This window comes from Bombina bombina, chromosome 4 (genome assembly GCF_027579735.1).
Source record: "Bombina bombina isolate aBomBom1 chromosome 4, aBomBom1.pri, whole genome shotgun sequence".
Classification (NCBI taxonomy): Eukaryota; Metazoa; Chordata; class Amphibia; order Anura; family Bombinatoridae; genus Bombina; species Bombina bombina.
In genome coordinates, this window is record NC_069502.1 from 1,042,765,602 (window position 1) to 1,042,786,746 (window position 21,145).

Consider the following 21,145-nt stretch of genomic DNA (forward strand, 5'->3'; position numbering starts at 1 on the left):
AATTCCAAATAGGAGATTGATGTCTCGTCAATTACATATGTAGATTTCATACCAACTCATTATTTAACCAGATCATGAAGAGGCCAATATTGTTGACCTCTTCATGGCAGGACGACGCCTTTGAGCACATAGGTGAGCCTGTAGGACTGATTACGCAGCATGCTGTGTACCTATTTCTTTCACTTTAATAATTTGTACTAAATTTAATCTGAACACCCCCTCCGGTATCCAGGCCTGTATGTTTTTAATGATCATTGTTGGGATTAAGAGATGCATTGTGGGAGTGGTCTTGAATTACCCACTCCCTTTTCCCAATTTTAGACTTGTTGTTTTTTTGGCCTTTTCAATAAAGTGTTAATATAATTTTCTTATTGTATAGTCTTGATGTAGTCAGAGCTTTGAAGTTCTATCTTCAAGCTACTAAAGAATTCAGACAATTTTCTAGTTTGTTTGTTCTCTACTCTGGTAATTGTAAGGGGCAGAAGGCTACTAAGGTAGCGTTGGCTTTTTGGCTCAAACAAGTGATTTATAAGGCTTACTTGGAGATATCTGCTTTACAGTGTGAGCCCCCTTATCTGGTATTCCATGCGGATAAGGCAGTTTTACGTACCAAATTAGGATTTCTACCCAAGGTGGTCTCGGATCGCAACCTCAATCAAGAGATTGTTGTTCCTACTTTTTTTCCTAATCCTTCTTCCTCAAAGAAACGTTTGCTCCACAGTCTGGACGCTGTGCATGAATTAAAATTTTATCTCCAGGCAACAAAAGATTTCAGACAATCCTCTTCTTTGTTTGTTTTAGATGCTGGCAGACGTAAGGGCCAGAAGGCCACTGCAACTTCATTATCTTATTGGCTGAGAAGTATCATCCGTTTGGCTTATGAGAAGGCTGGACAACAGCCTCCTGAGAGGATAATGACTCATACCACTAAGGCAGTTTCTTCTTCCTGAGCTTTTAAGAACGAAGCCTCCATAGATCGGATTTGTAAGGCGGCTTCTTGGTCCTCCTTACATACTTTTTCAAAGTTCTATAAATTCAATGTTTTTGTTTCGACTGAAGCAGTTTTTGGGAGAAAGGTGTTACAGACTTTGGTGCCCTCAGTTTAGGGTTCGCATTCTTTTTTAGCCCTCCCGTTTGTTATTTATTCAGTGTCCCCTGGAGCTTGGTTATTGGTTCCCAACAGTAAAGAATGAAGTTGTGGACTCTCCCTGCCTTTGGAAAGAAAACCAAAATTTATGCTTACCTGATAAATTCCTTTCTTTCCTGGCAGGTAGAGTCCACGACCCCGCCCGTTGTCTTTTTGGGCTGCTTCCCTTTTTATTTTCTTCTGGCACCTCTATAACCTTATATTTTTCCTACTTTTCCATATTCCCTTGACCGAATGACTGGGGAGATAGGGGAAGTGAAAAATGACTTTATCTGGTAAGCATAAATTTTGTTTTTTTCAGTTCTTTTGACAGACTTGCATTTTAGCTAATCAATGCCCTCTCATAAGTAACTTCTCGGTGGTGAGCACAATGTTATCTATATAGTACACATGAACTGACGTTCTCTATCTGTGATACCCTGTCAAATGCATTCAGACAAGAGGCGGCCCTTTAAGGGCTTAGAAATTAGCATATGAGCCTACTAGGTTTAACTCTCATCTAAAAAATAACACTAAAAAAGGCAAATTTGATAAAAGTAAATTGGAAAGTTGTTTAAAATTACATGCCCTATCTGAATCATGAAAGTTTAGTTCTGACTAGACTGTGCCTTTTTTTAAAATGTGTCTGCAAAACGTGTTTATTCTCTTTTTACTTTCTTATTTTTTAGGATTAAGTGGACGGTTCTTCGTTACAACACTTCCAACAATTTACCAGTAAGTTATTGAAATATTTATTTTTCAACCGTCTTCCCTTTTTTTTTTTTTTTTTTCTTTTTTTTTACGGAGACAATACTATCAATAAATTAAGTAAGGAAACATGAATTGGAGTCTGCAAGCCTCTAACTCCCCAAAGTAGAATCTTAAAGGGACATGAAACCAAAAAATTCTCTTTCATGATTCAGATAGAGGATACAATTTTAAAAAACTTTCTAATTCACTTCTATTTTCTAATTTGTTTCATTCTCTTGGTATCATTTATTGAAGGAGCAGCAACGCAATAATGGTTTCTAACTGAACACATGGGGGAGCCAATCACAATCGATATATATATATATATATATATATATATATATATATATATATATATATATATATATATATTACAGCCACCAATCAACAGCTAGAACCTAGGTTCTCTGCTGCTCCTGAGATTGCCTAAATAAACCTTTCAGCAAAAGGATAACATGAGAAGTAAGCAAATTAAACAATATAAGTAAATTGGAAAGTTGTTTAAATTTGTATCCTGTATTTGAATCGTGGAAGAAAACATTTGGGTTTCATGTCCCTTTAAGCACTGCGTTACAGAAGATAAATCAACCAGAGATAATTGATGATTCTCAGAACAGATATCCTGTAAACTCTCTACCCTATTAAAATCTTTTTTATGTATCATTTCTTTAGGATGACTATTTCTATTTCATTTTTGTAGTTCATGACTAACACTAAAAATGTGGAACACTAACTTCTTTTAAATATAATATGTCATGTGCGTTTTTGTTTATATGTATGCATATATATCTTCTATTTCTGTCTAATGATACGGTGAGTCCACGGATCATCATCAATTACTGTTGGAAATATCACTCCTGGCCAACAGTAGAAGGCAAGAGCACCACAGCAAAGCTGTTAAATATCACTCCCCTACCCACAATCCCCCAGTCATTCTCTTTGCCTGTAGTGCAAGGAGGAGGTGAAGTTTAGGTGTCTGATGAGTTTTCTTCAAGATGTTTTTTTTTTTTTTTTTAAGCAGAGTAAGCTTACTATGTTCTTTTCTGGGGTCTAGTCCACATCGGTCTCTTCAGTAGGGCAGTGGTATCTTTTGAGAACTTGTGAGGTTCAATCCTCACTGCATTCTCTCAAGAATCTGCTGCCCTAACTAGAAAACCTGAGTAGGTTTACTCAGTTTTTCTCTCTTCACAGGTCCATGAGAGGTGCTGCACCCTCTCAAACCAGATGAGCTGTCCTGCTGCCGGACAGAACTTTCAGGTAAGTGCCATTTTAATTTTCTTTTGCAAGTAGATTGCTTGCACTTGTTACCGCTAAAAGCTGTCTTATTTAATATGGGACTCTATTAAACCTTCATGTTTGGGGGTTCTTTTAGGCAGTTTGGGTTTTGAGACTGTGAGGTGATTTATGGTGGCTCAATGTGTTATAGTAGTTTTTATACTTTAACTTTTGGTCATGGAGATTACTGTTGTAAGCAATTTTTTTGGCAGTTAGGGCTCTGTAACTGCTCTGTATTTGAAAATGAGCTGCAGGGCAGGTAAGCTACTGAGGTGTATAGGTAGCCTGAGGTCTATTTGGTTTGTTGCGCTAGCACACATTTCTATTTAAAGACACAGTACACATTTATTTTTTATTTTCAAATAAATATTTTTTTACACTTTATCCTTATTTATTACATAAGATGGATCAAGAGGCTTTTCAAACATTATCCCAGGCAAAGTTGCTGCTTGTCAGTTATGTTTTGATGCTCAGGTGGAAACCCCAGTTCCTTTTTGTTCCTCATGCACTGAGAGAACTTTGGTATAGAGAGAAAATATTTGACCATGAGCCACCATTATCCCAGGCAAATGCTGTTCAGGTGTCTCCTGTTGCAGATATGCTGCAGCTTTCTCATCAAGCATCCCAACTTTTTCAGTCTCCACATTTAGTGCCCTGTGTTTCCTCTTGCAATCCTGTAGGATTTTCTCTACTAGACATTGCTTCTCAGGTATCCCTTGCGGTATCTTGTCAGCTTTCCCCATGTTGCAGGGAAGGCGTAAAAGGAAATTTAAGGAAACCGTTAGTAAGGTTTCTGATCAAGTTCTGGCTCTCCAGAGTGTCCCTTTCCATAAGCCTAAGGAAGAAGACATGACGGTAGCATCTAAGGGGGAAATCTCAGACTCAGTCAGTGTAATTCCTTCTTCTGACGCTGAAGTGGTATCCTTCAGATTTAAGCTAGAACACCTTTTGCTTTATTACTTAAGGAGGTTTTGGCTACTTTAGACGACTCCGACACAACTATCGTAGTCAATCCTAAAAAGTCTAGTAAATTGAACTATTCCCTCCACGGTGGAGGTTTTTCCGTTTCCTGACCGTGCTGCGGAGATTATTGCTCGAGAATGGGAATGACCTGGTATTCCCTTTTCTCCATCTCCTATTTTTAAGAAGATGTTTCCTGTAGCGGATTCTATTAAGGAGTTGTGGCAGACAGTTCCTAAGGTAGAAGGAGCGATCTCCACTTCGGCCAAGAGGACTACTATTCCCATAGAGGATAGTTGTTCTTTTAAAGATTCAATGGATAAGAAAATTGGAGGCTTTACTAAAAAAGATATATGTCCACCAGGATCTACAATGGCAACCTGCGGTGTGTATCGCCACTGTTGCCAGCGCTGCAGCTTACTGGTTTGATGCTTTGTCTGAATAAGGGAAAGCAATTTAAAAAGCCTTCAGCTGATTCCAAGTCAGCATGAAGGGTTGGCCCCCGATCCGGGAGCGGATCTTGTAGGGGGCAGTCTCTCTCTCTCTCTCTTTCTCTCTTTCTCTCTTTCTCTCTTTCTCTCTTTCTCTCTTTCTCTCTCTTTCTCTCTCTTTCTCTCTTTCTCTCTCTTTCTCTCTCTCTCTCTCTTTCTCTCTCTCTTTCTCTCTCTCTTTTCTCTCTCTTTTTTTTCTCTCTCTCTTTTTTCTCTCTCTTTTTTCTCTCTCTTTTTTCTCTCTCTTTTTTCTCTCTCTTTTTTCTCTCTCCTTTTTCTCTCTCTTTTTTCTCTCTCCTTTTTCTCTCTCCTTTTTCTCTCTCTTTTTCTCTCTCTTTTTCTCTCTCTTTTTCTCTCTTTTTCTCTCTCTTTTTCTCTCTCTTTTTCTCTCTCTTTTTCTCTCTCTTTTTCTCTCTCTTTTTCTCTCTCTTTTTCTCTCTCTTTTTCTCTCTCTTTTTCTCTCTCTTTTTCTCTCTCTTTTTCTCTTTCTCTCTTTTTTTCTCTCTTTTTTTCCTCTCTCTCGAGAAAGCCGCAGCACTGGAACGTACGTTCACGTTACCTGGAAGTGAAGCCCCTCAGGGACCATATGATGAAAAAAATGTTGAAACCATCCGGAGTGCCGTAGCAAATAGCGGTGTATACAGCTGCAAAAGTCATACACAGAAAAATGGAAGCAGGCACTGCACTAGAGCCCAAAAATATAAAAAAAAAAATATTTATTGGATATAAGTTAAAACGTCCACAAGCAGATATGACAGGACAGGCTAAATGGACGTGTTTTGCGCCCCTTTTTGATGAGGTAGTGAAGTAGTAAATACTTTTTCATGATGCCTATTAATAGACAGGGATGAGACATGGACATTAGTCTATGAGTAAGCGCCACTAGGGGGCGCAAAACGAGTCAGACTGTCCGTTTACCCTGTCATGTCTGCTTGTGGACGTTTTAACTTATATCCAATAAAGATTTTTGTTTTATATTTTTGGGCTCTAGTTCAGTGCCTGCTTCCATTTTTCTGTGTATCTCTCTCTATTCCCAGGCTTGGATAAGAGATGTACCGGATCCCTGGGCGGTGGACATTGTCTCCCAGGGATACAAAATAGACTTGGTTTCTCCTCTCCAGATGATCTGTAGACCAGATAAAAAGAGAGGAGTTCTTACATTGTGTCAAGGACCTTGCCGCCCTGGGGGTAAAAGTTCCAGTTCCCTTTCAGCAAAGGAGTCTGGGATTTTACTCAAATCTGTTCGTAGTTCCCAAAAAGGAGGGAACTTTTTGACCAATCCCAGATCTAAAATGTTTAAACAAGTTTCTCAGAGTGCCATCCTTCAAGATGGAGACTATACGATCCATTCTTCCCTTGGTACAAGAGGGTCAGTTCATGACAACCATAGACCTAAATAATGCATACCTTCATCTTCCCTTTCACAGGGACCATCACAAGTTTCTGAGATTCGCCTTTTTGGACAATCAATTCCAGTTTTTGGCCCTTCTTCTATTTGGCCTTGCAACAGCTCCCAGAATTTTTTCAAAGGTTCTGGGGCGGCTCTTTTAGCTATGCTTTGATCTTGGGGCATTGCAGTGGCACCTTATCTGGACGACATTCTGGTTCAGGCGCCATCTTTTTTACAAGCAGAATCTCATACGGAGATCTTGTTGTTGTCTTTTCTTCAATCCCACGGATGGAAGGTGAATCAGGGAAAAAAATTCTCTCTTTCTAGCTACAAGGGTCGTATTTTTTGGGGACCATAATAGACTCCCTGTTAATGAAGATTTTTTCTGACAGAGGTCAGAAAAAGAAAGATTTTTGTCTTTTGTCTTGCCCTTCAGTCCTCTCCACGGCCGTCAGTGGCTCAATGTATGGAGGTAATCGGTCTGATGGTGGCTAACATGGACATCATTCTGTTTGCTCGGTTCCATCTCAGACCTCTGCAGTTATGCATGCTCAGATAATGGAACGGGGACTATACAGACCTGTCTCCGCGTGTAGATTTAGATCAGGTATCAATAGACTCTTCCATGCTGGCTTTCTCAGGATCATCTCTGCCAGGGTACTTGCTTCCGCAGACCCTTCTGGGTGATTGTGACCACGGATGCCAGACTTCTAGGTTGGGGAGCAGTATGGGGCTCATTGAAGGCTCAGGGCTTATGGACCCAGGTGGAGTCAGTCCTGCCCATAAACATCTTGGAGCTGAGAGCAATCTTCAATGCTCTTCTGGCCTGGCCTCAGTTAGCCTTAGCCCGGTTTATCAGATTCCAGTCGGAAAACATAACCTCAGTGGCTTACATCAACCACCAGGGGGGAGCCTGGAGTTCCTTGGCCATGACAGAGGTGGCCCAAATTATTCAGAGGGCTGAGACACACAACTGCTGTCTTTCTGCGATCCACATCCCAGGAGTGGACAATTGTAAAGCAGATTTTCTGAGCAGACTGACTTTTTATCCCAGGAAGTGGGAACTTCATTCGGATGTGTTTTCCAGTTTGACCCTCAAGTGGGGGCAGCCGGAGTTGGATCTCATAGCTTCTCGTCAGAATGCCAATCTTCTGAGATACGGCTCGAGGTCAAGAGATCCGCAGGCACTTCTGATCGATGCTCTGGCAGTTCTTTGGAACCTCAGTGTAGCATACCTGTTTCCTCCGTTCACTCTCCTTCCAAGAGTCATTGGTTGAATCAAGCAGGAGAGGGCGTCTGTAATTCTCATACCCCCTGCTTGGCCTCGCAGGATTTGGTATTCAGACCTAGTGGAAATGTCATGCTTTCCACCTTGGATACTGCCTCTGAGGAAGGACCTTCTACTTTAGGGTCCCTTCCTTCATCCAAATCTCGTTTCTCTGAAGCTGACTGCTTGGAGATTGGATTTTTAGAGTCGGTCATTGAGACCTTAATTCAGGCTCATAAGCTTGTGACTCACAGGATTTACCATAAGATCTGGTGTAAATACTTGTATTGGTGTGAATCCAAAGGATACTCTTGGAGTAGAGTAAGGATTCCTAGGGTTTTGTCCTTTTCTACAGAGTGGTCTGGAGAAGGGATTGTCTGCAAGTACTCTAAAGGGTCAGATTTCAGCATTGTCTATTTTGTTACATAAGTGCTTGGTGGATGTGCCAGACGTGCAATGGTTTTGTCTGTCCTTGGTTAGAATTCGGCCTGTGTTTAAACCCATTACTCCTCCATGGAGTCTTAACCTTGTTCTTAAAGTTTTACAACAGGCTCCGTTTGAGCCTATGCATTCTTTTGATATTAAGATATTAACTTGGAAAGTTTGGTTTCTTGTTGCGGTTTCCTTTGCTCGGAGAGTTTCTGAACTCTCTGCTTTACAGTGTGATTCCCCTTATCTTATATTTCACTCTGATAAGGTGGTTCTGCGTACTAAGTTTGGTTTCCTGCCCAAAGAATATTAATCAGGAAATCGTTGTACCTTCTTTGTGTCCAAATCTTTCTTCTTACAAAGAACGCTTGTTGCATAATCTGGATGTTGTGTGAGCGCTAAAATTTTATTTGCAGGTAACTAAGGACTTTCGTCAGTCTTCTGCATTGTTGGTTTGCTTTTCTGGGAAATGCAGGGGTCAGAAAGCTACGGCTACTTCACTTTCCCTTTTGGCTGAAGAGCGTTATTTGCTTGGCATATGAGACTGCTGGACTGCAACCTCCTGAGAAAATCACAGATCATTCCACAAGGACTGTTTCTTCTTCCTGGGCCTTCAAAAATGAAGCTTCTGTGGAACAGATTTGCAAGGTTGCAACTTGGTAATCTTTGCACACTTTTTCCAAATTCTATAAATTCGATACTTTTTCCTCGGCTGAGGCTTCTTTTGGGAGAAAGGTTCTTCAAGCAGTGGTGCCTTCTGTTTAGGTTTCCAACAGTAATTGATGATGATCCGTGGACTCACCGTGTCATTAGAAAGAAAACAAAATTTATGCTTACCTGATAAATTTATTTATTTCTTGACACGGCGAGTCCACGGCCGCCCTGTATTCAGACAGTTTGTTTTTATATAAACCTCAGGCACCTCTGCACCTTGTGTTGCTTCCTTTCCCTTTGGTCAAATGACTGGGGGATTGTGGGTAGGGACTGATATTTAACAGCTTTGCTGTGGTGCTCTTTGCCTCCGCCTGCTGGCCAGGAGTGATATTTCCAACAGTAATTGATGATGATCTGTGGACTCACCGTGTCAAGAAATAAATAAATTTATCAGTTAAGCATAAATTTGTTTTCTTTCATGTAATTAGCAAGAGTCCATGAGCTAGTGACGTATGGGATATACATTCCTACCAGGAGGGGCAAAGTTTCCCAAACCTCAAAATGCCTATAAATACACCCCTCACCACACCCACAAATCAGTTTTACAAACTTTGCCTCCTATGGAGGTGGTGAAGTAAGTTTGTGCTAGATTCTACGTTGATATGCGCTCCGCAGCAGGTTGGAGCCCGGTTTTCCTCTCAGCGTGCAGTGAATGTCAGAGGGATGTGAGGAGAGTATTGCCTGTTTGAATTCAATGATCTCCTTCTACGGGGTCTATTTCATAGGTTCTCTGTTATCGGTCGTAGAGATTCATCTCTTACCTCCCTTTTCAGATCGACGATATACTCTTATATATATATATACCATTACCTCTGCTGATTTTCGTTTCAGTACTGGTTTGGCTTTCTACAAACATGTAGATGAGTGTCCTGGGGTAAGTAAGTCTTATTTTCTGTGACACTCTAAAGCTATGGTTGGGCACTTTTTTATAAAGTTCTAAATATATGTATTCAAACATTTATTTGCCTTGACTCAGGATGTTCAACATTTCCTTATTTCAGACAGTCAGTTTCATATTTGGGATAATGCATTTGAATATATCATTTTTATCTTACCTTAAAATTTGACTTCCCTGTGGGCTGTTAGGCTCGCGGGGGCTGAAAATGCTTCATTTTATTGCGTCATTCTTGGCGCGGACTTTCTTGGCGCGGAAGTTGCGTCATTTTTGACGTTTTTCACGCCAAAAATGTCGGCGTTCCGGATGTGGCGTCATTTTTTGCGCTAATAGCATTTAGGCGCCAAATAATGTGGGCGTCAATTTTTGTCTCCACTTTATTTAAGTCTCGTTATTTTTTTCTTCTGGTTGCTAGAAGCTTGTTCACTGGCATTTTTTCCCATTCCTGAAACTGTCATTTAAGGAATTTGATCAATTTTGCTTTATATGTTGTTTTTTTACATACATTACATATTGCAAGATGTCACATGTTGCAACTGAGTCAGAAGATACTACTGGAAAATCGCTGCCTGGTGCTGGAACTACCAAAGCTAAGTGTATCTGCTGTAAACTTTTGGTAGTTGTTCCTCCAGCTGTTGTTTGTATTAAATGTCATGACAAACTTGTTAATGCAGAAAATATTTCCTTTAGTAAACTACCATTACCTGTTGCAGTTCCATCAACATCTAATGTTCAGAGTGTTCCTGATAACATAAGAGATTTTGTTTCTGAATCCATTAAGAAGGCTTTGTCTGTTATTCCTCCTTCTGGTAAACATAAAAAGTCTTTTTTTTTTTTTTTTTAATCATATTTCTCCTGTTAAGTGTAGTCAGTCCACGGGTCATCCATTACTTATGGGATATTAACTCCCCCCTAACAGGAAGTGCAAGAGGATCACCCAAGCAGAGCTGCTCTATAGCTCCTCCCCTCTACGTCATACCCAGTCATTCTCTTGCACCTAACTAATAGATAGGATGTGTGAGAGGACTGTGGTTATTAAAATTAGTTTTTATTTCTTCAATCAAAAGTTTGTTATTTTAAACAGCACCGGAGTGTGTTGTTTTTTCTCAGGCAGCATTAGAAGAAGAATCTACCTGAGTTGTGTATGATCTTAGCGGACGTAACTAAGATCCATTTGCTGTTCTCGGCCATTCTGAGGAGCGAGGTAACTTCAGAACAGGGGACAGCGGGTAGGGTTCACCTGCAAGGAGGTATGTTGCAGTATATTATTTTCTAAGGAATGGAATTGACTGAGAAAATACTGCTAATACCGGTGTAATGTAAGTACAGCCTTAAATGCAGTAGTAATAACTGGTATCAGGCTGATATGTGTGTATGCTTGCACTGAAGTATTTCTGGGGAATGGCACTTCACTAAGAAAATACTGTATATATATAACTTATAGCCTCTCTGTAGTGAAAGCGACTAGCAACAGGCTTTTTATTAACATCTCATATATTTATATTTAAAAAGTTTACTGGCATGTTAATCGTTTTTTCTATGAGGTACTTGGTGAAAATTTATTTGGGCATTATTTTCCACATGGCTGTCGTTAGTTTTGAATAAAATCAGTTTACTGAGCTTCCCCACTGTTGTAGTTTGAGTGGGAGGGGCCTATTTTGACGCTTTTACTGCGCAGTAAAAATTCAGTCACAAGTCTTCCTGTTCTCCCTGCATGATCCAGGACGTCTCTACAGAGCTCAGGGGTCTCCAAAACTAGTTTTGAGGGAGGTAATCACTCACAGCAGACCTGTGAGACTGTGCTTTGACTGTGATAAAAACGTATATATTTTATTGTTATCCGTTTTTTGGTATTAAGGGGTTAATCATCCATTTGCTAGTGGGTGCAATCCTTTGCTAAATTAATAAATTTAATGTGAAAATTTGGTTTCTATAACTTACCCGGTTCATGTTATTTCAACTGTGACAGTTTTTTGTGTGCTTCTTAAAGGCACAGTAACGTTTTTTATATTGCTTGTAAATTATTTGAAAAGTATTTCCAAGCTTGCTGGTTTAATTGCTAGTTTGTTTAAACATGTCTGACACAGAGGAATCTCTTTGTGCAATATGTTCAAAGGCCAATGTGGAGCCCAATAGAAATTTGTGTATTAATTGTATTGATGCTACTTTAAGTAAAAGCCAATCTGTACATGTAAAGAAAATTTCACCAGACAACGAGGGGGAAGTTATGCCGTCTAACTCTCCTCACGTGTCAGTACCTGCATCTCCCGCTCAGGAGGTGCATGATATTGTGACGCCAAGTACATCAGGGCGGCCATTACAAATCACCTTGCAAGACATGGCTAATGTTATGACTGAAGTTTTATCTAAATTGCCAGAACTTAGGGGTAAACGCGACCACTCTGGAGTGAGAACAGAGTGCGCTGAAAATACTAGGGCCATGTCTGATACTGCGTCACAATTTGCAGAACATGAAGACGGAGAGCTTCATTCTGTGGGTGACGGATCTGATCCAAATAAACTGGATTCAGACATTTAAAATTTTAAATTTAAGCTTGAGAACCTCCGTGTGTTACTAGGGGAGGTATTAGCGGCCTTGAATGATTGTAACACGGTTGCAATCCCAGAGAAAATATGTAGGCTGGATAAATATTTTGCGGTACCGACGTGTACTGACGTTTTTCCTATACCTAAAAGGCTTACAGAAATTGTTAACAAGGAGTGGGATAGACCCGGTGTGCCTTTCTCACCCCCTCCTATATTTAGAAAAATGTTTCCAATAGACGCCACCACACGGGACTTATGGCAGACGGTCCCTAAGGTGGAGGGAGCAGTTTCTACTTTAGCTAAGCGTACCACTATCCCGGTGGAGGATAGCTGTGCTTTTTCAGATCCAATGGATAAAAAGTTAGAGGGTTACCTTAAGAAAATGTTTGTTCAACAAGGTTTTATATTGCAACCCCTTGCATGCATTGTGCCTGTCACGGCTGCGGCGGCATTCTGGTTTGAGTCTCTGGAAGAGACCATTAGCTCAGCTACATTGGATGAGATTACAGACAAGCTTAGAGTCCTTAAGCTAGCTAATTCATTTATTTCTGATTCCGTAGTACATTTAACTAAACTTACGGCTAAGAACTCCGGATTCGCCATTCAGGCGCGCAGAGCGCTGTGGCTTAAATCCTGGTCAGCTGATGTGACTTCTAAATCTAAATTGCTTAACATACCTTTCAAGGGGCAGACCTTATTCGGGCCCGGTTTGAAAGAAATTATCGCTGACATTACTGGAGGTAAGGGACATGCCCTACCTCAAGACAGAGCCAAACCAAGGGCTAGACAGTCTAATTTTCGTGCCTTTCGCAACTTCAAGGCAGGAGCAGCATCAACTTCCTCCGCTCCAAAACAGGAAGGAACTGTCGCTCGCTACAGACAGGGCTGGAAACCTAACCAGACCTGGAACAAGGGCAAGCAGGCCAGAAAACCTGCTGCTGCCCCTAAGACAGCATGAAGTGAGGGCCCCCGATCCGGAAACGGATCTAGTGGGGGGCAGACTTTCTCTCTTCGCCCAGGCTTGGGCAAGAGATGTCCAGGATCCCTGGGCGTTAGAGATCATATCTCAGGGATATCTTCTGGACTTCAAAGCTTCTCCTCCAAAAGGGAGATTTCATCTTTCAAGGTTGTCAACAAACCAGATAAAAAAAGAGGCGTTTCTACGCTGTGTACAAGATCTTTTACTAATGGGAGTGATCCACCCGGTTCCGCGGTCAGAACACGGACAAGGGTTTTACTCAAATCTGTTTGTGGTTCCCAAGAAAGAAGGAACCTTCAGACCAATCTTGGACTTAAAGATCCTAAACGAATTCCTAAGAGTTCCATTGTTCAAAATGGAAACTATTCGGACAATCTTACCCATGATCCAAAAGGGTCAGTACATGACCACAGTGGATTTAAAGGATGCGTACCTTCACATACCGATTCACAAGGATCATCACCGGTACCTAAGGTTTGCCTTTCTAGACAGGCATTACCAGTTTGTAGCTCTTCCCTTCGGGTTAGCTACTGCCCCAAGAATCTTCACAAAGGTTCTGGGTTCTCTTCTGGCGGTACTAAGACCGCGAGGAATATCGGTAGCTCCGTACCTAGACGACATCCTGATACAAGCATCAAGTTTCCAAGCTGCCAAGTCTCATACAGAGTTAGTACTGGCATTTCTAAGGTCGCATGGGTGGAAGGTGAACGAAGGAAAGAGTTCGCTATTGCCACTCACAAGAGTTCCCTTCTTAGGGACTCTTATAGATTCGGTAGAAATGAAAATTTACCTGACAGAGGACAGGTTAACAAAACTCCTAAATGCTTGCCGTGTCCTTCATTCCATTCCACGCTCAATGCATGGAGATAATCGGTTTAATGGTAGCGGCAATGGACATAGTTCCCTTTGCACGCCTGCATCTCAGACCACTGCAGTTGTGCATGCTAAGTCAGTGGAATGGGGATTACTCAGATTTGTCCCCTATGCTGAATCTGGATCAAGAGACCAGAAATTCTCTTCTATGGTGGCTCTCTCGGCCACATCTGTCCAAAGGGATGCCCTTCAACAGACCAGATTGGACGATTGTAACAACAGACGCCAGCCTGCTAGGTTGGGGCGCTGTCTGGAATTCCCTGAAGTCTCGGGGATCATGGACTCAGGAGGAGAGTCTCCTTCCCATAAACATTCTGGAATTAAGAGCAGTTTTCAATGCCCTTCTAGCTTGGCCTCAGCTAGCATCTCTGAGGTTCATCAGGTTTCAGTCGGACAACATCACGACTGTGGCTTACATCAACCATCAAGGAGGGACAAGGAGTTCCCTAGCGATGATGGAAGTCTCAAAGATAATTCTCTGGGCAGAGTCTCACTCTTGCCACCTATCAGCGATCCACATCCCAGGCGTGGAGAACTGGGAGGCGGATTTCCTAAGTCGCCAGACTTTTCATCCGGGGGAGTGGGAACTTCATCCGGAGGTCTTTGCCCAAATACTTCGGCGTTGGGGCAAACCAGATATGGATCTCATGGCGTCTCGCCAGAACGCCAAGCTTCCTTGTTACGGGTCCAGGTCCAGGGACCCGGGAGCGGTTCTGATAGATGCTCTGACAGCACCTTGGAACTTCAAGATAGCTTATGTGTTTCCACCCTTCCCGATGCTTCCTCGATTGATTGCCAGGATCCAACAGGAGAGAGCATCAGTGATTCTAATAGCGCCTGCGTGGCCACGCAGGACCTGGTATGCAGATCTAGTGGACATGTCGTCCTGTCCACCATGGTCTCTGCCTCTGAGACAGGACCTTCTAATTCAGGGTCCTTTCAAACATCAAAATCTAATTTCTCTGAAGCTGACTGCATGGAGATTGAACGCTTGATTCTATCAAAGCGTGGATTTTCAGAGTCAGTAATTGATACCTTAATACAGGCTAGGAAACCTGTTACCAGGAAAATTTACCATAAAATATGGCGTAAATACTTACATTGGTGCGAATCCAAGAGTTACTCATGGAGTAAGGTTAGGATTCCTAGGATATTGTCTTTTCTACAAGAAGGTTTAGAAAAGGGTTTATCTGCTAGTTCTTTAAAGGGACAGATCTCAGCTCTGTCAATCCTTTTGCACAAACGTCTGTCAGAAGTTCCAGACGTTCAGGCCTTTTGTCAGGCTTTGGCCAGGATTAAGCCTGTGTTTAAGACTGTTGCTCCACCGTGGAGCTTAAACTTAGTTCTTAATGTTTTACAGGGTGTTCCGTTTGAACCCCTTCATTCCATTGATATCAAGCTGTTATCTTGGAAAGTTCTGTTTTTAATGGCCATTTCCTCGGCTCGAAGAGTCTCTGAGTTATCGGCCTTACATTGTGATTCTCCTTATCTGATTTTTCATTCAGATAAGGTAGTTCTGCGTACTAAACCTGGGTTCTTACCTAAGGTAGTCACTAAAAAGAATATCAATCAAGAGATTGTTGTTCCTTCATTGTGTCCTAACCCTTCTTCAAAGAAGGAATGACTTCTACACAATCTGGACGTAGTCCGTGCCCTAAAATTTTATTTACAGGCAACTAAAGATTTTCGCCAAACTTCTTCCCTGTTTGTCGTTTATTCTGGTCAGAGGAGAGGTCAGAAAGCTTCTGCTACCTCTCTTTCTGGCTTCGTAGCATAATACGTTTAGCCTATGAGACTGCTGGACAGCAGCCTCCTGAAAGAATTACAGCTCATTCCACTAGAGCTGTGGCTTCCACGTGGGCCTTTAAGAATGAGGCCTCTGTTGAACATATTTGCAAGGCTGCAACTTGGTCTTCTCTTCATACTTTTTCCAAATTTTACAAATTTGACACTTTTGCTTCTTCTGAGGCTGTTTTTGGGAGAAAGGTTCTTCAGGCAGTGGTTCCTTCCGTGTAAAGATCCTGCCTGTCCCTCCCGTCATCCGTGTACTTTTAGCTTTGGTATTGGTATCCCATAAGTAATGGATGACCCGTGGACTGACTACACTTAACAGGAGAAAACATAATTTATGCTTACCTGATAAATTCCTTTCTCCTGTAGTGTAGTCAGTCCACGGCCTGCCCTGTTTTTTATGGCAGGTCTAAATTTTAAATTATACTCCAGTCACCACTGCACCCTATAGTTTCTCCTTTCTCGTTTGGTTTTCGGTCGAATGACTGGGTATGACGTAGAGGGGAGGAGCTATATAGCAGCTCTGCTTGGGTGATCCTCTTGCACTTCCTGTTAGGGAGGAGTTAATATCCCATAAGTAATGGATGACCCGTGGACTGACTACACTACAGGAGAAAGGAATTTATCAGGTAAGCATAAATTATGTTTTTTATTGAGGTTGAAAACAGGTTACAACATACATGTCATGCTTCAAGAAGTATGTTAATACAGAAAGAAAAAACAAAACAGAATTATGTCCAATATACTTTCAGAGATATAGTCATAAACATTGTAACACAAAGAAATTTAAACATACAGAATAAATACCTCACATTTTTTAATTTAGTTTAGCTTTGAGACATTCAGCAGGCATGCATGACTAATTTTATAACATAGAGAATTAAGAAATTCCCTTATTTCTTGAAACACTCCATAGATATACCGTATACTTATGTTACCACATAGATGACAATGAGTGCTACATTAATGCTTGTGAGATTTAAGGGAAATATTTTATAGACATGCATGACTAGTTTTGTAATAGAAAAAATTAAGAGATTCCCTAGGGGCTGCAAGAAGCGTTAAGTACTGTATACTTAGAAGGAATCTCTCAGCTTCAAACTTAATTATACTTTGAGACATTCTATAGACATATATAACTAGTGACACAATATAGGCGAGATTAAGGAATGTCACATTAATATTTTTATTATTTAGCGTTGCGGTACGTGTCAGACCGCTTGAGTGGCCCTCCTGAACAAGGAGGTACATTATATAGAAATAGGGGTGGGGGGTAGGAGGTGGTCATTTGAATGTGATTGGTGATATAAATTAAAAGCTATGGCAAGGGAATAATTGTTGATAGTACAGAAGGAATTGCTCAGCAGGTAAGGAAGCTTAAGAAGATGCATAGACATTTGAAACATGTTAGACTGGTCTGTAATATACCATAAGTATTCACTTCATGAGAAAATGGGGAAAGCCAATTATAGTAGGAGTTTTTAGATATAATGTTAGCTCCAATGTATTTGGCTATCTCAGTATTAGTTCACCACAGGAATTAGCATTAATTCAGACACCATAACACATATGTAGGATTCTCATAAAAGAGACTGCACATGCAATCGAGCACAAACTGAGTAACATAATCTTTCTGAGCAGGTATAGCATAGAAAGGGAGTCTGAGTTATGCTGATGCTAAAATATGTAGTTTTGAGAATATAACTATATTGTTGAGAAATATGTAGTAATACAGGCTGAATCGTGTTAATTACAAACAACCATAAAAATGATCTCAAGCTATATAAACAATAAGGAGCCTGTATATAATTGTACATAGTATATAGACATTGTCATCATCCCATATAACAATCTAGGTAGTATATAAAAAGTATAGCTGAACTAGTTAGAAGGAAACTTTAATAAGGATGCCTAAACACGCTGAAATCAAAAGGTATAACCTTAGCATATTAATATGAGTAGTCCCAAGTCTGTAATACAAGAGTCCAGCTTTTGAGACAAATAGAAGGGCGCAGGCCTCCATTAACTTATGACCATCTTGATAGCTGTAACAACTAACTGTAACGTTCTTCTCTGCAGCACTGTTCTTCTCTGCAGCGTCAATCGAAATGGCTTTAAAGTTAATAAGTACCAAAGGTGAACTTATATAGGTGAAGAAACTATACTTATAGAAACAGCTCCGCAGACTATATCAAACTGAACCAGAAAACAGACTGGCGAAATACAAGATAATCAGTGTCTTCATGGTGCATTGAGATAACGTATATTTAAGGTAGTCAGTCATAAACAAGTAGGTATGTAGCTCATCGCTGGAAAGTATTGCTGTATCAGGGACAAGAAACTTATGGGCGACATTACTGCTAAGTTCGGCTTCCGCTATGTCTGTCCAGTCTCATGTCAGTATACCTTCAACCAATGCCTCTAGGGATCGAGGCGTCTGTGCTCTTCCGTAACGACCACTCCAAGAGGCTGTCTGAAGGGTTATCTCTTACAGCATGGTTAGCATCGAGGATAGTAAGTGTAGACACGTTGCGTCCCTTAGCAGCGCTACGGAGCACAGGGAGAGCACTCCAAGTGAGATCGCCGGCTGAGCCAATACCATGCCCTGTGACTACGCGAATGCTCGGGAGAGTGGTGCGGTCTGTTCCCCGGTCTGACGACCCGCCTTGTAGACTAGGTTTAGTGTGATTGTCAGGGTGGTCATCCACCACACCTTCCGCGAACATGTCCTTCCCATATACGGCACAATTGTTGTCACGGCAGTCCGGTAGGTCGCCATATTGTAAATAGTCAGGCAGGGAGCACGAGGACCCGGGGGTTAGAGATGCAGTATGGTTACCCTGATCCAGGTCAATGACATCGGCAATCAAGCTAGGGGCAGCAGACACTGGTAGGCTAGACCTAGACCAACACTCCATTAATGTTTTCTCCATCCTCATGAAATGTTCCTGTAGGAGCTGCGCCACGGCCAGCTCCCAGTTAATCGGGGCCTCCATTCCGGTCATATCCTCTGTAGAGAAAGTCCTTTGATCAAAAAGATCCACTCAAACTTCACTTGGATCTGTGATGCTAGCAAGAAGTACAGGATCTCCTTATTGTGCATAAACACGTTATTTGAAGGGAAATAAGCATTTTAAAACTAAATAGAACCAGGAGCTTCACTCATGGACGTCTGTTTCCCTTGGCAGTTGGCTCCGCCCCCCCCTAAAAAGTCTTTTAAAACTTCTCTTTATACAGATTAATTTTTAAATGAACATCATCATTCTGATTCTAATGATTCTTCTGATACAGAGGATTCTGTCTCAGAGGTTGATGCTGATAAATCGTCATATTTATTTAAAATGGAATTTATCCGTTCTTTACTTAAAGAAGTCCTAATTGCATTAGAAATTGAGGATTCTGATCCTCTTGATACTAAATCTAAACATTTAGACAAGGTCTTTAAATCTCCTGTGGTGGTTATAGAAGTTTTTCCTGTTCCTGGTGCTATTTCTGAAGTAATTTCCAGAGAATGGAATAATTTGGGTAATTCATTTACTCCTTCTAAACGTTTTAAGCAATTATATCCTGTACCGTCCGACAGATTAGAGTTTTGGGACAAAATCCCTAAAGTTGATGGGGCTATTTCTACCCTTGCTAAACGTACTACTATTCCTACGGCAGATGGTACTTCCTTTAAGGATCCTTTAGATAGGAAAATTGAATCCTTTCTAAGAAAAGCTTATCTGTGTTCAGGTAATCTTCTTAGACCTGCTATATCATTGGCTGATGTTGCTGCAGCTTCAACTTTTTGGTTGGAAACTTTAGCGCAACAAGTAACAGATCATGATTCTCATAATATTATTATTCTTCTTCAACATGCTAATAATTTTATCTGTGATGCCATTTTTGATATTATCAGAGTTGATGCCAGGTTTATGTCTCTAGCTATTTTAGCTAGAAGAGCTTTATGGCTTAAAACTTGGAATGCTGATATGTCTTCTAAATCGACTCTACTTTCCCTTTCTTTCCAGGGTAATAAATTATTTGGTTCTCAGTTGGATTCTATTATCTCAACTGTTACTGGTGGGAAAGGAACTTTTTTACCACAGGATAAAAAATCTAAGGGTAAAAACAGGGCTAATAATCGTTTTCGTTCCTTTCGTTTCAACAAAGAACAAAAGCCTGATCCTTCATCCTCAGGAGCAGTTTCAGTTTGGAAACCATCTCCAGTCTGGAATAAATCCAAACCTTCTAGAAAAGCAAAGCCAGCTTCTAAGTCCACATGAAGGTGCGGCCCTCATTCCAGCCCAGCTGGTAGGGGGCAGATTACGTTTTTTCAAAGAAATTTGGATCAAATCTGTTCACAATCTTTGGATTCAGAACATTGTTTCAGAAGGGTACAGAATTGGTTTCAAGATAAGACCTCCTGCAAAGAGATATTTTCTTTCCCGTGTCCCAGTAAACCCAGTGAAAGCTCAAGCATTTCTGAAATGTGTTTCAGATCTAGAGTTGGCTGGGGTAATTATGCCAGTTCCAGTTCTGGAACAGGGGCTGGGGTTTTATTCGAATCTCTTCATTGTACCAAAGAAGAATTCCTTCAGACCAGTTCTGGATCTAAAAATATTGAATCGTTATGTAAGGATACCAACATTCAAAATGGTAACTGTAAGGACTATCCTGCCTTTTGTTCAGCAAGGGCATTATATGTCTACAATAGATTTACAGGATGCATATCTGCATATTCCGATTCATCCAGCTCACTATCAGTTTCTGAGATTCTCTTTCCTGGACAAGCATTACCAGTTTGTGGCTCTTCCGTTTGGCCTAGCTACAGCTCCAAGAATTTTTACAAAGGTTCTCGGTGCCCTTCTGTCTGTAATCAGAGAACAGGGTATTGTGGTATTTCCTTATTTGGACGATATCTTGGTACTTGCTCAGTCTTCACATTTAGCAGAATCTCATACGAATCGACTTGTGTTGTTTCTTCAAGATCATGGTTGGAGGATCAATTCACTAAAAAGTTCATTGATTCCTCAGTCAAGGGTAACCTTTTTAGGTTTCCAGATAGATTCAGTGTCCATGACTCTGTCTTTGACAGACAAGAGACGTCTAAAATTGATTTCAGCTTGTCGAAACCTTCAGTCACAATCATTCCCTTCGGTAGCCTTATGCATGGAAATTCTAGGTCTTATGACTGCTGCATCGGACGCGATCCCCTTTGCTCGTTTTCACATACGACCTCTTCAGCTCTGTATGCTGAACCAATGGTGCAGGGATTACACAAAGATATCTCAATTAATATCTTTAAAACCGATTGTACGACACTCTCTGACGTGGTGGACAGATCACCATCGTTTAGTTCAGGGGGCTTCTTTTGTTCTTCCGACCTGGACTGTAATTTCTACAGATGCAAGTCTTACAGGTTGGGGAGCTGTGTGGGGGTCTCTGACAGCACAAGGGGTTTGGGAATCTCAGGAGGTGAGATTACCGATCAATATTTTGGAACTCCGTGCAATTTTCAGAGCTCTTCAGTCTTTGCCTCTTCTGAAGAGAGAATCGTTCATTTGTTTTCAGACAGACAATGTCACAACTGTGGCATACATCAATCATCAAGGAGGGACTCACAGTCCTCTGGCTTTGAAAGAAGTATCTCAAATTCTGGTTTTGGCGGAATCC

At 41.1% G+C, this 21,145-nt stretch overlaps 1 protein-coding gene across 1 annotated transcript in view; it reads left to right on the plus strand.

Moving 5' to 3' along the window:
- The window catches only part of TMX4 (thioredoxin related transmembrane protein 4), a 275,350-nt gene that overhangs the window by 30,406 nt on the left and 223,799 nt on the right, over positions 1–21,145 (plus strand). Inside the window, exon 3 of the mRNA XM_053712168.1 lies at positions 1,816–1,861. Within this exon, the coding sequence (XP_053568143.1) occupies positions 1,816–1,861 (46 nt within the window). The remainder of the gene's footprint in view (positions 1–1,815; positions 1,862–21,145) is intronic.